The sequence below is a fragment of the Danio aesculapii genome, chromosome 23 (assembly GCF_903798145.1).
Source record: "Danio aesculapii chromosome 23, fDanAes4.1, whole genome shotgun sequence".
NCBI lineage: Eukaryota > Metazoa > Chordata > Actinopteri > Cypriniformes > Danionidae > Danio > Danio aesculapii.
The window spans coordinates 39,676,799-39,694,509 of NC_079457.1; the positions used below are offsets into that span (position 1 = coordinate 39,676,799).

General features: G+C 34.6%; 1 protein-coding gene across 2 annotated transcripts; it reads right to left on the reverse strand.

The window, feature by feature from the left end:
• Positions 1–1,779: 1,779 nt before the first annotated feature.
• nucks1b (nuclear casein kinase and cyclin-dependent kinase substrate 1b) lies at positions 1,780–12,850 on the reverse strand. Of its 2 annotated transcripts, none has more exons than XM_056449364.1 (8): positions 12,490–12,850; positions 9,483–9,532; positions 8,403–8,457; positions 8,099–8,127; positions 7,855–7,992; positions 5,884–6,054; positions 5,652–5,789; positions 1,780–3,202 (listed from the first exon to the last, which is right to left on the reverse strand). In XM_056449364.1, the coding sequence occupies exons 1-8, from the start codon at positions 12,504–12,506 to the stop codon at positions 2,901–2,903; spliced, it is 900 nt and encodes a 299-aa protein (XP_056305339.1). In that variant the 5' UTR covers positions 12,507–12,850; the 3' UTR covers positions 1,780–2,900. The 2 variants fall into 2 exon arrangements, with proteins under 2 accessions (XP_056305339.1, XP_056305338.1); XM_056449363.1 differs by having other exon boundaries at positions 5,652–5,792.
• Between the last annotated feature and the right edge of the window lie 4,861 nt (positions 12,851–17,711).

Sequence of the window (17,711 nt, forward strand, 5' to 3'; positions counted from 1 at the left end):
TCTAACTTCTAACATTGAAAAGTTGTAAAAAGTGACTTTTATGACGATTTTAATACATTATCTGACAAAAGTTCTGTCTATGAGTTGTAAAAGCAACAAATTAATAACTTGACTTCTAGTTGATCATTTGGAAAAGTGGCAGAAGGAAGATTTTTCCCATGAATCATCTGTTGAACAGCATCCCAATAATCACAAATACTGTAGAAGACCTATTGGAACCCGCATGGACCCAAGATTCTCACAGAAATCAGTCAAGTTTGGTGAAGGAAAAATTATGGTTTGGGGTTACATTCAGTATGGGGGCATCCGAGAGATCTGCAGAGTGGATGGCAGCATCAACAGCCTAAGGTATCAAAGACATTTGTGCAGCCCATTACATTACAAACCACGGGAGAGGGCTAATTCTTCAGCAGGATAGCACTCTTCATACTTCAGTCTCCACATCAAAGTTCCTGAAAGCAAAGAAGGTCAAGGTGCTTCAGGATTAGCCAGCCCAGTCACCAGACATGAACAATATTGAGCATGCCTGGGGTAAGATGGAGGCATTGAAGATGAATCCAAAGAATCTTGAACTCTGGAGTTCCTGCAAGAACACTTCCTTTGCCATTCCAGATGACTTTATTATTAAGCTATTTGAGTCATTGCAGAGATGTATGGATGCAGTCGTCCAAGCTCAGGGAAATTAGACACAATATTAATGCTTTCTCCACTGCACCATGACTTTATATTCTATACTGTACATTATTTCTGTTATGTGACAAGACTTTTGTCTAAGCAAAGTCAGACCTCACTGTCCTAATGAAATAATTAACAATCAAGGCATGGTCATATTTTATTCTGGTAAAATAAGCGTAATCTAGAGGCCTTTGCCTTTCACATAAGCTACTTCCGATACCAAATGATTAACTTGAAGTCAAGTTATTATTTGTTGTTCCTAAAACTTAGATAGGTGACAAGATTTTTGTCAGGTAGTGTAGTTTAAAGTGATATATTGTCTGGGTTGGTGTTGTATAAAACACTGCAGAAATCTTGTAATAAACGCAGTACATTCTGTTATTTTAGATTTCCCAGCAAACAATTTTGTGTTTAACACACGTCTAATAGACATCTAAACGTAGACAGCTTGGCTAACACAAGGCTAAACTTGGGCTGTCAGTGAATAGACATCTAAGAATAACCCAAAACTAGACTTATCGTCAAATAGACAGATTAGACAGACTTTATACGTGTAGTCATTCATTTCTGTTTATTTGATGACTAGTCTAGGTTTGGCCTATTCCTCGACGTCTATTCAATTTTCACTGACAGCCCAAATATAGCCTTGTTTTAGCCAAGATGTCCATGCTTAGATGTTTATTAGACATCTATTAGACATGTTTTAAAAACAAAAAAAGCTTGCTGGGTTATTTCCTCTGTATTATTTCTTATACATTATAATATTTCAATCTACTAAAATGTCAATAAAAGTCACTTTGTTAATCTGTAGAGTTGAATTTCAGTGCAGAGATCGAGGTCCCATAATAATAATAATTCACAACCGTAAATAAATGGAAAACACAAAATACAGAAACTGTTAATCAACATTTTTTACAGTGTAGGCTGTAATGTGTTTATGATGACCAGAACACATGATAAAAAAGCTTTCTCCAGTCTTAAAGAGTAAAAGAAATATAAATCCTTATATAAATTTCTTTAAGTTCATGTGTGATAGCTACAGTATGTCAGGATTTAACCTAAAACACAATCAAATAAAAGTCAAAAAGCTCACAGACTACTCCATTTCTTTAAAGATACATTTTATTTTTTCCTTGTAAAACAAATTTTACAAAAATCAGAATAGCGTAATTAAAACGAACATTTATTTTGGATAAATTATGATATAGAATGAAAGGCTACAGATTAGGATGGCGACACAAGCAATAAAAATAGTCATATGAAGCTGAGAAAGCTATGGATGGTGTGCACTGAATTCAGCTCGTGTTTGCCATTCTAATGGCTCGACGGACTGCTCTTTTAAAAAGGCATCTAGAAGCATCAAAATAGTCTTAAAAAATTTCACACATGAAGCATCACAGAGGTCAATAATAAGGTTTTCACTAGCTCACTCACTTCTGACGTCACTCATCCTGAAGGTTTACACCAGACTCCCTTCGCCAAGCACGTACATGAAAGCATGCCAACCATGAAAGAGGTTCAATACGACCATAGAAAAAAAGTCATCTTAGTTCAAATGCTCAGACGGGGAAAGAAAGCTGATTTACTAGACTGAATCAAGAAATAACTGCACGGAAAGTGGGAGAAAGTAGCGCACTAGAACTATGTAACGTACGGTTGATGTAGCGAGGATACCGCGTGACTGAACTGCAGCCACAAAATCCAGTGCAGTTCATGACGACAAGCGTATATGTTCATTAGAAGCCTGTGTTTTCAGCAGTCGACGCCGCTGGGATGAGATCGTGTACATTAAAAGTCACAAAAATTGGTTCGTTTTGGAGCGAACAAGCGATCTTTTCAAACAGATTTCCAAAATTTGTACACTGCCCGTAAAGTGAGATACAGAACCTACAGTATAATCTGTATTTTCAGGGCAAGTTGTCTTCGTCCTTCTTTATTTATACACTGAAGGTCGACCGTAACAAAACAGATCAATTGAAAGACAAATTGAAAGATTGATAAATATTCATATGAAAGATCGCGTTTCAGTATTAGGCCAAACCGTAGAGTTTTTAGGACAGGTCTGATGATACTTTACAGATTTCGTGAGGTGGAGATATGGTATTTACAAGCCGAGAGACATAACAAACATCCAAAACACTCTTTGAGCATTGTGGGAAATCAATTCTACTGCTCCTCATAAAGAACAACAGATAACAGACACGTTCAGCGGCAGGTCAAAGAGCTCAGTCTTCACCTGACGGAGCTTCCTCCTCAGAAACATCGTCCTTTTCCTCCGTCTCGTTCTCATTCTCCTTCTCCTCCTCTTTTTCTCCGTTGTCGTTGTTTTCCTCTCCTTCTGCGCCGCTTTCTTCATCCTTCTTCTTCTTTGCGGCGGGCGACTCCTTCTTGTCTTCCTCCTGCACCTCTTCCTCTTCCTTCTCCTCCTTGTTGCTCTCTTCATCTTCAGATTTTGGTGAGGCCTTCTTCACCACTCTCTTCACCCTCGTCTGACGCTTCCCTCTCCTTTTCTTGGCCCCTCGGGTCGCTGGGAAAAGATAGCTGACTTAATTTACAGTAAAAGTGATGGTTAAATCAAGAGGAAGTTTTTGATTAAACCTTTTACACGCAAGTTCTAAATGCTCCCGCTGAACCCCCTGCTGATCATTATTTAGAATGCACTGCTTGGTTTTTTATTCTATAAAGATTTATTTTTGGCCTTTTTTAGATAGGACAGTATTTAGACAGGAAGAGAAGTTAGAGAGAGATGAAATGTCCTCGAGCCGGGATTCGAACTTGGGACGCCTTGACATGCTACTGCACCATATGTCAACGCGCTAACCACTAGGCTATTCAGCCGAAATGCTTTTAAATTTTTATTGCGCAACCATGTTAGTCTGCGCTCCAGTAAGAGAGGTTAGAGCTGCTGGATTTACAACATGTAAATTCATCAACTTCTCCCAGAATACATGAAATTTGGCTGATTACTGCGAGAAGAATAGAGTAAACATTCCAGTAACCTACAGTGTATATCTGATGTGGCTAAAGCTACAGTCACACTGCACATTTCGCCCCATAGACATCTATTATATGCATGCGAATACAACAGACTGGAAACGCAAGCTCGTGTGACAAGTTTCTCATATCGCTGAATTCCAAAGTTCCAGCTTGGTGAACTCTGACCAAAGAAATCGCATCACGTGACTGTGTGAGACAAATAGAAGATTCAAACTTTACCTTTCTGTACAGAAATTCCATAAAGCGAGAGATTGCTAATCATGTTGCTTTATCCTGCCCCGTTTCATAGCATAGTACGACAGAATTTAGCAAGCTCCAACTGTAATGTGACCATGGCTTAAAGCACATGGTTCAATTATATTTAAGAATAAGCATTATTGGCATCTTCATGAAAAGCAGTGTATATTTCAAATAGTTTATATTTACAGTTCTTATGTGTATTTAAATGTCTGAAAGCTAAAATAATCATCATTTGTTATATATATGTGTGTAATATATATATATATATATATATATATATATATATATATATATATATATATATATATATATATATATATATATATATATATATATATATATATATTGTTTCAACACATTTCTAAACATAACAGTTTTAATAACTCATTTCTAATAACTGATTTATTATATCTTTGCCATGATGACAGTGAATAATATTTGACTAGATATTTTTCAAGACACTTCTATACAGCTTAAAGTGACATTTAAAGGCTTAACTAGGTTAATTAGGTTAACTAGGCAGGTTAGGGTAATTAGGCAAGTTATTGTATAACGATGGTTTGTTCTGTAGACTATCGAAAATATATTGTTTAAAGGGGCTAATAATTTTGACCTTAAAATGGTCTATAAAAAATTTAAAACTGCTTTTATTCTAGCCGAAATAAAACAAATAAGACTTTCTCCAGAAGAAAAAATATTATCAGACATACTGTGAAAATTTCCTTGCTCTCTCAAACATCATTTGGAAAATATTTATAAAAGAAAAAAAAATTCAAAGGGGGGCTAACAATTCTGACTTCAACTGCATATATATTACACTCTCTATTCTACAAAAGCAAATAACAAGACCCTCTCCAAAACCAACACTCTTATCTATTCTGGTCCAGCTACCGAAGTGCTATGCAGGTAAACCTCACTTCTCTGACCTCTAAGGGTGCTCTAGTGACAGACGCTAGAGGTCATAGGAGTGAGGTTTACCTGCATAGCACTTCGGTAGCTGGTCTCCGTTACACTCACCCCCCAAACCTCACTCCCATCCCAGACGAGCCCCCATGTGTAACCTACCGGTCCTACTGCACCCAACCCGCTCTGAGCTGGGATCGAACTGGCCATTCTTTGCATGGGAGTCGGTTGCTCTAACAAGGAGGCTAAAGCATGGCCTCTAACGTCTGCCGCTAGAGCACTTTTAGAAGTCAGAGGAGTGAGGTTTACCTGCATAGCACTTCGCTATCTGACCTCCATTACTGCACGCAACTCAGTCTTGGATCCAGAGCTTGGATCGAACTGGCCATTTTTTACATGGGAGTCAGTTGCTCTACCAAGGAGGCTAAATGCATTCATCTAAAAATATTGATCTCCTAACACTAACAATCTCTTTTCTATACATATTTTTTAAGGATTTAGATTTTTTTGCATAAAATAAAAAAGCCATGTTTTCAGCCATGTTTACATTGACAACAATACTATTGTATTGACTAACTATTATAATGAGTATATCACTAAAAAGTTTTCAAGCTTCAAGTTCAGTTTTGGTGACTAGCACTTTAAATGCTCAAACTTGATAAAGCAGGGTGCACTCTGATTGGCTGATTGGATGTTTTTATTATTCTGTGCTATCATTGTTTTAGTTGTGGTGTAGCCTTTACTAATGTTTTAAATTAAAGAATGATATAGAGTAGTTGAAATATAGAACATAGTTATTGCCCTTCGTTTGAACATTAACAGATTACATTATTTACCTGAAGCCCTTATCTTGGGTTTAGGGGATTTCTTGTCTTTGCTTCTCCTGCTAACTTTTGAGTTCCTCCGTTTGGGTCGGCCATAATCACTGTCATCATCATCATCCTCCACCATAAAGTCTTCATCACTGCCCGAGTCTTCTGTCAGAGAACAAAAGGAAACATTAGGATCAACATGCAAATGTCGATGTTTTCTTGAAACATGTCAACTCTAACATATTTCTCTTCATACCTCCGGTGTAAACGTCACTGTCATCCTCCTCCTCTTCACCCTGTCCTTCCTCGTCCTCACTTCCTCCGTCTCCGAGCAGAATCTCCCTCTGTTTGGATGCAGCTTTTGTGGCCGCCTGACGCACCTGCCGGCCCTTCTTCTTCACAACCTTACCATCATCATCACTGTCATCTAGGCGCCAAAAAAGGGTACATGGTTACTGTGCATTCTGAAAATGTATGTTTGTTTTTACTGTTAAACATGTTAGAAGTATTGTAAGCGCTTGGAGTAGATCAGAAATTGTTGTGCCACATCCAATGTAGACATGAAGAAATGCACATTTTAAATTTATTTAGACTTCCCAGCAGGCACATGACGTCAACATGACGTCAGATTGATGTTGAACCCCAACGACGTGGGATGTTGCATTTTGTTTGGAAATGAAAATTGGATTGACGTCAGAATCCAACACCAGGCCGACATCAATGTCCAATGCCAGATAGACATTGCATTTTGGATTCTTTCCAACGCAACCTAAAAACAACCAAATATCAACGTCTAATGATGTTACAGCTTGATGTTGTGTGGACGTTACCACTATGATGTCTATGAGTCGTTGGATTTTGGTTGCCATACCTGATAAATAAATGTCGGTATTTGACGTCAATATGACGTTGGTTTAAGATGTTGGGTTTTAGTCATGTTCCAACAAAACCTAAAATCAACGTCGTTGCTACTTTAGGTCACTGACAACCTAAATCTAACCTAATATTAAAGTCTTCTGATCTTGTGTGTCTTCTGGGATGATGCTAATAATAATGTTTATCATGAATGTTACTATAATATCTGTCTGTTTTATTTTAATGTTCTTCATTTTCAACTGTATTATTTTTCCAGTCAATAATGCAATTATGACCCCATGTGAATGTCATTTAGAGCATTTTGTTGAGCGGAAAATGGCAATTCATCAAATTAATTCATTTGTATTAACTGAACAATCCGAGTTATTACAGAAAATTCTTAGCTACTTTCTTAACTCTCCTGAAAAAAACAATGTTTGCTACTGTGTTACCTACAAATGTATTTAAACATGTTTGAAAACATGGCACCTTTTTGATATTTTATGCAAAAAAGCTTTCTAAATATGTTACTTAAATTTTAAATTTAAAAGAAATATTTTTAAGTCAGAATAAAGCATAAAACAAAAAATCCAGAGAAACAAGACGAATGAATGCATGGAACTAAAACAATTATTTACACAATAGACATATATTTCCATATGGAACACTGTCTATATAGCTACTGACAAATTAAAATTGGTGAGGCGGGACGTCTTACCTCAAGGTTACTTAAAAGTCCTGTGAAATTAAAATAAAGTTTTTTTTAGATGTTAGTATCAGTATGTTAGCTTTAAGTAAATCTATAAGCTAGTGTGCTCCTAAACAGGGATAAAATTTGCTTTTAGAAGATATTAACAGTCAAAGCTGTCAGTTTGTCATTTCTCCCTAAATGGATCAATGATGCGTACTTCAGTTTTTCATCAAATCCTCTGACCAATCAAATGTTCCCCAGGACCTGACATGCCCCGCCCCCTTCAAGATGCTTCTTATTTGACGCTCACTGGCAGAGCTGTGATAAACCAAACTCCTATTGGATTTCTTTAAAGGGGAGAAGCTACTCTATGTCCTGCCCTCTTTTCGTATTTTAGCTGAGAGTACGTCAAACATCTAATAAAATTGCACATTTCAAAGCACTTATGGAACTTTTAAAATTAAACCATCTGACCACGCTTGATTGAATTTAAATTTCCAATTACATTAATTAAAAAAAATTATTGTAAAATGCATCTCATTCTGCAACATATATATTATTACATAATTTAGTATGTATAAATGAGAAAAGGTTGAATATGAATATATTTAAAAGGCTAAATGCCAAACATGCAGAGATGGATGCTGGAATGTACTGTGTGAAGCTCAGTGTTTCTAATACCTCGAGCCCTTTTCCGTTTAGCTGTAGCCTGTCTCCCCCTGCTGGCCTCTTCTGCATCAAAATCACTGTCTCCACCGTCATCCTCCTCTTCCTCGTCCTCGCCGTAGTCATTGTCATTATCATCATCGCTGTGGTCCTCTAAAATAATAACATTTCATCAGAATATTAAATAACTAAATAAAACATCAGATATGACAATACAAAATAATGGCAAATAAATAAAATACAATTCAATTGAACTTACTCTTGTGGTCCTTGACACGAGAATCATCACTACACAAGAAAAGATACATGATTATTTACATTTATTTAATAGATGTCAAAAATACAATTCCAGTGAACTTAAAAGTCTAACTTTGTAATGAATATGCATGCAGCTCATAAATATTATTCAAAACGGAGGAGCAATAAAATAAATATTTACAAACATGACAGTGGTGCTTAAACTGAAATATCACACTTTTACAACCATGATTTATCTTTTAACCTTCAATACTATCTTAGACACTAAATATTTAACAAGATTATCAGTATTCAGAGTAACTGACCTGCGCTTTACAGGCGGCTTCTCAGGTCGTTCTGATTCTTTTCCATATTCCTCATCTGTAAGTCATTGAGTCCAATCAGTAATAAAACCAAACACAACTTCACAGCACATTCAACACTGCATCTGATATTATTATTTAACTCAGGGTTTCCACTCTAATCCAAATACCAAATCCTTTCACTGACTAAAAAACTACATTTAAATGGCTGCTAAAAAAGGCTGCTGTTGCTTATATATTAGTAACATAATTTTAAAATAATGTCAAAATAATAACAGATTAAAATTATTTAAATAAAAAGCCACTATGAGAATCACATTTTGATAAATGGAAACAAAAAATACAGGTATCACTTTATTTTGATGGTTCCTTTAACGCATTTTGTTGATTTTAAGTTACGCTGCATCTATATGACAAATAATTTTCATTAGATTATAAGTAGACTGTTAGGTTGGGGTTTGGGTTAGGGTTTATTGTGTGTTAACATATAATTGCAAAGTTTTTTTATAGTCAGTAAAATGTGTTGAAGGAGCAGTATCGGCTACTCAGATGAGAAGTAACTATCATGTAGTTGCAATGACGATCAAAATAAAGTCTAACCAAAATACCTGATATTCAATGATTTGAACAAAATTAAATGAAAAACACACTTTTAGATTTCCATGATATTCCAAAAATCCCATTAACTGTGGTAAACCCTGTAAACACAAGGCATCTTGTTTTATTAGATTTCCTTTCTGTTTGTTTTTTAAAATTTCCAAAACTTTTTCCATGCACCTGTCAACTTTAAGACTTTTCATAAACAGTTTTATAGCTTTATTTAAAGAAAAAATCCAAAATACGCTTCTAGGTGTTACTTTTGACACACATTACTCATTTGTGTCTTTAGATTTTAATTGCAATACATATTTTAAAGGATGTTTTCTATACTTAACATCCACCAAACTTTACAGTTTACAAATTTCAACAAAAAATAGCTTTTTTAATTCTGGCTGTTTGCAGTATTAACTGCTGGCAGGCAATGAAAAAAGATGCTTAAAATCCCCTCTGTGAAAACATTTGATTTGCATTAGGGGAGCTTACCTGCATCATCAGACTCTTGGAATTGTGCGTAGTCAACAACCCTTTTATTCCTGTGCACAAAAAAACATGAGATATAAAATAAATGGCCGAAAAAAGTATAATTACATGCTATTATATCAAAAATGATTATACCATTTAATATCAACGAATGACACAAGAATAAGTTCATGGAAAAGCATTTGATTTTCATATTTTGATTGCACCTTATTATGCACATCTTAGTTTACAATTGCACTAAACCCTTTACAATTAAAAACTATATCTGTCAACAATAATGCATGCAACTGTCTTTATATAGATTGCATTACATTTTCTAATATTATTGTCCTGTAAGTAATAATTGACAAGCGCCTGTTAAATTATTAGAAAAAAATGTGATTTGTAAAGTGGCCTTTACACATCAGGTGGGTTTGCTTTTAATATTTATACTGTTCGGAGTCTGTAATATATATATATATATATATATATATATATATATATATATATATATATATATATATATATATATATATATATATATATATATATAGTTACCACAACTAACTGTTCACATGTTGTATTTCAAGACATTGGTTAGGTTTATGTCCACAAACCATTGCTGCGTGTAGGGATTCATTATATATTACCTGGTTGTACTGTCACTGTGTGTAAAAATTCTAAATTTGATTTGCATTAATTAGAACTAGTGTTTAGTATTACTGAGATACTATTTTTATTAGCAGTATGGATTCGTTTATTGTTCTAATTTAATTTTTCATAATCTTTATGGGGGGTTTTCTCTAAGTTAAAAAATAATTACACTAAGCTTTAGTTTAGCATAGCTTTTGTGCTTTTTAGGTTTTAATAATTGTAGTAAAATTTTAAATACTGTATTTATAATTGATTTAGTTAAACTGTTACATTTTTGTGAAAATTAGAAATAATGCCTTGGAAACTAGTCCAAAGTTTGTTTGTTTTATTTAGTACTGTTTATTTCAATTTTATCAAAAGTGTTTTTTTAATAATCTTCACTGATGTAGAACCTTTAAAAAATGAATACATTATAAACTTCTAAAATGGGGGGAAACAATCAAACTTAAGTAAAGCTTAACTTTAAGTTGAATTCAAAGCCTAAATCATATTTTAACTTTTTACAAAAATCTGTCAAGCCACCACACTACCATGAGTGGACTCCCATTTGAAAAACAAATAACAATAATAATCGAGCAATTCCATGCAAATGTCAACCTTGCCATGAAAAGAAATTTAGTTTTCAGCAAAACAGCGAAACTGTTTCTACATTTTTTTTTTTTTTTTTGCATAAGCAAGTATTTTAAAATTTTAAAATACTTGAAAAATGTCTCGGTCAATGTTTTCAAACTATTACATTTAATTTACCAAAGTCACACAAGTGGAAATATCACATCTGTCATATCCACAACGAAGAGATGTCACATCCATAATGAAGTTTTTCCTCATGAATGCAAATAAATGTTAAATAAAATAAAAGCAATCATTTTTGTTTTACAGTGAGCCAACTCTTATCCTCTTGATTACCATTATTTCTTTTGGGTTGTGCAGTTTAATTCACAGATTTTCTACAAAGTATGTTGTATTCTGTAAACTCATATACTTGTTTCGTCACATCCATAATGCATGTTTATTTCCCTCATTTAAAATCTAAAAACTGTTTACAGAATTATATTTTTCTGATTCCATAATTATGTGGTTAGTTATTTTGGAAAATATAAACAGATGTTTCAATGGAATGTTAACATATACTTTCTTTGTCAATTTATGTTTTGAGTTTTTACTGCAAATGTCACATCCATAATGCTGGAATTGCTCAATGATAATAAATAATAATAATAATAATAATAATAATAATAATAATAATAATAAAACAGAAAATAAATCTGGCTTGAACCCAGCAAAAAATCCGGACAAATAAATATAAGAAGAATATTTGTTTACATTCCAAATAGTACCAGATTGATTATTATTCTGCTAACTTATTTAATTATTTGTAAAATATGATCCTCCATATAGCAACAGAGGTGTCACTCCTCTTATTTAAAGCCGCGCGTCTTGACTGAAGAGGAGACAGAGGTGCCATGTTGGAGTAGGTGAATTGCCATGCCAACAGCGGCAGAGTGGGCAGGGCTCAGCATTCAGACAGGGGCATTGAACTGCAGGCCCTGTGGGTCACATTATACTCATTGCCCGCAAGACGGACATCAGCCCCGACAGCAATGTTTACCGTCAGATTACCGCCAGTTCCGTCAGAGAAAAGGGCGCTTTGCAGTTTGAAGGAACATAAACAACATGTTGCCAGTGATCGCGTCACTAGGTCTCGGCGTTAGGAAAACAAGCACACATTTCAATATACATTAACACATTTGTTGACATCCTATTTGATTTCAGATTGAAGCCAGACCCAAACCTACAGCGCATTGATTGCAAACACAAGTTGGCAAGAGAAATTGTTCAGATGTGTGTGCGTGTGTAGTAATGGCGCGCACTGCGCTGGAGGAGTTTCACGCTGCGCTGCAGCCGCTCAACTAACACTAATGCTCACGGGGCTAACTGTGGAAAACACGTGAAACTTACACCACCGTGCTTTATCAGCACACTAGAGCTGGAATAAATGACAAAATAATCACGCATTGAATGTTTATTCTGTTCGCCGTAGCGGCTTGCATGTTGTTTTTGTAGAACATTAATTAGCCCCAGCGCGAACTACTATCCCGCTTTTTATTTGATGTCGGCACTTGCGGTTAGCATAGGTACGTCTGTGGATGTAAAACCCGATTTTGTTGTGTTTCCAGGCTAAGTATTTCTATAACTGTTAAAATAAACAAATATCTACGCGTTTACGGCTGGTTTTGTGTAGCTATGTAAACACGCGCAGAAAAATATGTTGGTTAGCCTGTTAGCATTTAGCAAACATGGAGAGACCCGCGTACAGATCGCATCATGTGCGAACCTGCGATTGCTGTGAAGCAGCAGACAAACAAAACACACTTACCTCGAAGGTCTCGCCATTCTGCAGACAGACGGAAATCCTTTTGCTTTTGCAACTATAATGTTATTGGTAAACCTGGTCTTTTGCAGCTGAAATCCAGGTGTCTCCCGCTGCTGGAAAGCTGTTTCTTTAGCACAGAGCTGTGCGAAACTACCTATGCAATGCAAACTGCACTAAAGACGCGCAAATGAGTGCGATCTAGAGCATCTGCTCGCACGCAGCCTTGGTCTGTGTGGGTCTAAAATGGAGAAATGTTCAAGTATCCACAGGCCGGATTGCCCTGGTCAAGCCTGCTGTCGAATAGTAGCTAACTAATTAGCTACTGCCTGGCCTGCAAGCCAGGATTCTTTTATGAGTAAAAGTGGGATGGGAGTCTGAAAAACGCAAGAAGCCCGCAAACCAGGATTGGATGACCACACTCAGCAACAGCCGTTTACCTACTCATTCACACAGAAAGGTGGTTAATCAGTTGTTTAGATTATTTTATTTTAACTTTTTCCAAATCCGTTTTAGCCCGATGATGTTATTACTATGAGATAGTGAAGATAGGCTCATTCAATCAGTGTAATAAACACTATAATTGTAGGGCCTCTTCAAAATCATCAGAACAAATACAGACATTCATATGTATTTATTCTGATTTAAAAGTAATTAAACATTCAAAGACCACTATTTTGTGCTCATATTGTAGGAGGCAACAGGTGTGCAAATGTTTTAATTTAAAGACTGATTTTCTTCTCATCAGCTATAGTGTTAGTAAAACATGCAAAAATAAGTTTAGCACAACCTAATCTGTAGCTTTCTTTTTATTTTCTAAATTTTCATGTTTATAAGCACAGCAATAACACCATGTTGCACAGAAAATATATTAGAGCAAGAAGATCTTTTCAGTGGGATCAGGGTACAAAAAAACAAATCCTGAGATTAAGAAAACGCTAGTTTAACCATGTAAGACAATGTAAAATTGCTGTTCCTAGTTGGTTTAGGTTTTAGCATATGTAGCATTGGCACCTGTTGCTGAATATGTCAAAAGGATGGTAATTTCAATAAACAGCAAATCCTTTGGAAAAAACAGCAAAAAAGCCTTTGGAAATTTTACAGGGAATTACAATGTTATGCAATGCGTATTGTTTATTGAATTTGCTGGTTATTCATTCATTCATTTTCTTTTTGGCTTAGTCCCTTTATTAATCTGGGGTCGCCACAATGGAATGAACCGGCAACATATCCAGCACATGTTTTACGCAGCGGATGCCCTTCCAGCCTTCCATCTCTGGGAAATATCCATACACACTCACACTTATACACTACGGACAATTTAGCCTTCCTAATTCACCTGTACCGCATGTCTTTGGACTGTGGGGGAAACCGGAGCACCCGGAGGAAACCCACGCAAACGCAGGGAGAACATGCAAACTCCACACAGAAATGCCAACTGACCCAGCCAAGGCTTGAACCAGCGACCTTCTTGCTGTGAGGCGACAGCACTACCTACTGCGACACTGTGTGACCTTTGCTGGTTATACTTTCTAATAGTTTACTTAATATTTTTTGGGGTTAATATTTTTTGTTATGTGTAAAATAATTGGGTTAATGTTAAAATGTTGCAGGGATTTTAAATGAAATAATACTTTTATGATTAAATGTGCTGTTTGAGAATGTAATTAAAATGTAATAAGATTCTTGAAAATATATTAACTTCAAATTGGACAATTTTTGTGACATTATAATTGAAGTAAATTTTGAAGAGTAAATAAAAAAGGGAGGTTTGTCTCAAAATATGCATCATTTGATTAGAGATGCGCACATTTGCGCAGACTGAAGTTAAGAGATATCTCTCAATACTGATAGATAATCGGATTGGCCATTTCTTTATTTTTAACTTTATACCTTTTTACAATTCTGAAAGAAAAGGAAATAAAAAAATTTTTACAAACTGCTGACTTTGCATTGTCATTCAGTTCAAATTAAGTCCAAATTATTTTACTGACAGAATAAAAATCTGCATATTTAAAGTAGATTGTGTAATTTGTATGTAATATTAAGTTTGTTTTAGAGTTTGACAAATTAATTTTCTATTACAATAACTCAAACTTGTAATATATATTTAATTTTTAACTATGTTTGTTTTTCATATTCCATTTTACTTTTAAAAACAAACAAAAAATGCTATATTAAAGGGTTAGTTCACCCAAAAATCATAATTAGGCCATGATGTACTCTTAAGGCCAGGAGATTTTTCAAAACAATTCACAATAGATTTTACTGAAAGAAGAAATTCGTATACACCTGCCTTAATAATGAGTAATCATGGTCTAATTTTTATTTCGGGGTGAACTAACCCTTTAATCTTAACGAGATGGAATACTGAAATAAAAAATAAATGCACTATACCGGCAGTATAATAATGACCGTGTCTGAAGGCAGTCACAAAGGCACCTCACATAACTGATTTCAGGCTTCTAAGACAAAGATCTGATTAAAGATTTAATCATATGCAACAAAATAAAAAGAGCTTTAGTGATAGCTAAGAGAATATTGACTTACTTCAGTATTAACTTCTCAGACGAAATATAATCAAAAGTGAAAATAGGTCAAAGGCGTACATTTACATATATTTTTTTCCTCAGAAACGGAACCACAGAAGATATCGAAGACAGTGAAGGACACATCTATGCTCTCTTAAAAACTGCAGATTTGAAAGGTTTTATTTAGTAGTTACCTCATAAAACGTTACATATTGTATTTATTTTTGTATCAATATTTTATTGTAGTAATAATTTTCACTATCAAATGGCTAATATTTAAGTTTGCATGTTAAAACATGTTTTCAGATTGTAAACTATTAAAAAAATAAATGTGAAAATAATTGACAAAAACATTTAAGAAGTGATTATGATCTTCACAGTCAATATGAGCACAAGAAATGAGAGCTTGATACTGCACATGCATGTGCTGAATAAAGATTTATATTCTTCAAGCTTAACTATCTAAACAACTCGAAATAAGCACTGCTATTCAGGGTCAAGAATCAATTTCTGTCAAATGAAATGGTTTTTAAAGTGGGTTACAGTTCTCCAAGTGGCCACGGTTGGTCATAATATTGGGAGAGGTGAGCGTTTTTTTCTCCTTGATCTCTGACAAGGTGCACCAGCGCAAAGCAGGCTGGGTAAGAACGAGACATTCAAAGTATGGCAGATAAAGAAAATTGCTGTTGAATGAACATACTCATTGAGCTCTTTACCCTGAATAGAAGTGCTGAATCACGTTATTTGCACTACATCTTCTCATATTTTTTCCATCATCTTGTTTACATCTATTTGTTTAATGTCTCTTATTTGGTATATCTATGTCATATAATATATATGTTTTTAATTAAACAGTACTTGTTTACAGTACTCTGCCATATCACTATTAACAAGCATTGGCTGTGCTTGAAACACCGTCTTAAATATATTATTTTGAATAAATGGTTTCTTTGTGACTGGATTTTTATGAATGTGTGTGTAATGACTGTAATCTAGACTTTCTACATTCTCCATCTTGTCATAATTGGATCTACCATTGTCACTTTTGTTGCTTCACTGCCATTCACAAATATTCTCCCGAGGCCTCATGGGATAGTAAAGTGTTCATTATATGTGCTGGTAATTTATAACATCCACAAAACAATTAGAATGGGTGGGTTTTTTAGAATGTTTTACAATTAGAATGGGTCAAGTGTTTGTAAAAATAAGATTTATGGAAATTCAGATAAATGTGATTCATCCGATTTTCCTTCGTGTTCCTCGTCAATTTAGGCTGTTCAGTGACTATAGAGGTCATCATGTGTACTGTATATTAAATATATTTTATTTTTCCCACTTTTCTAGCATGACAGCTGGAAGGTTTAGAGTTGGTGGCTGGGATGGATGCTAAAGTCACCTGCAGATGTGTGTGGGAAGATTTGGTTCCTTCACATAGCTGGATTGAACATAATGAGGAGGTGAGGGGAAAATATTATTTAGTTTTTTTCTTAAAACTGTTCAGTGTTTTGTAAAAAAAAAAATTAAAAAGTAGAAAAAGTAAAATAAATAAATAAATAAAAATACATATGACGTAAGGTTTCATAATATCAATTATGGGGGGTGGGGGGAAGGCAGGGGTCACACTTTAACAGACATCACAAACTACTTAAACAATTAGAAGTCTTTTTTTCATGCATCACTCTGCAGTCTTCATAAACAAGACAATTAAATAACCTAAACTCTAAATAATCTTCCTTGTTAATGTATTTGACAAGTAACTTTGTATTTAAGTTCATCAAGGCACATTTTGCACCTGTAAACTTTAACAGATACATTTTCACAATATTTCCTATAAACAAAAAAAAATTCTTCTGGAGTCATAATGAGTCGTACTTCTTACAGTTTACTTCTTCAATAAAAGCAGTTTTTAATTAAAAAAAAATTAAGGTCAGCATTATTATTATAGATATTATTGTAAGCCTCCTTAAGAAATATTTACTGTATATTTTTTGATTGTCTACAAAAACCAATTATACAATAACTCGACTAATTATTCCAACTTTCCCAGTTAACAGTTAAGTCTTTAAATAACACTTTAATCTGAATCAAAGACTATAGAATACTTAAAGGGACTTTGTCCGAATACAACTATCTTGCAAATAACTACTAAAATATTATGCACGGACTGTCACCATGGGAAAGCTAAAAGATTAGTTATTAAAAATTAGTTAGTTAAACTATTATATTTAAAAACGTGTGAAAATAATCATGTGTTTGAAGACTCGTGCTTTGTTACTACTGAAATCAAAAATGAATGAAGGCAAAACTAAACGAGTTAAATATTACTTTTACATGAGCGAGACTGAAAACTAAATTTGATCAATGTGTTACATCTGTTTTAGCCTGCATTTCAAAACGTAAAAACTATGTACACTCAATTTCTGATTAATAAAAGTCTCTGCATAGCCGAGGATTTCCTATATTAAAAGTTTTAAAAGCGCTATTGGAAACAGCAGTGGACATTTTGATGATGTTTTTCACAACATGAACATGGCTGAAGTTGAATCTTTTTGTTACCTGTGTCAGAGCAAGGACACGCGACACCAAGAGCGCACGAGAGAGACCTCAGTCATATCTCCGTAGTCTGCCACCGATGGCTGACCTCGCTTCTCCATGGTGTTTTGGCACAAAAATATGCATCCAAATTTTGCCCATGAC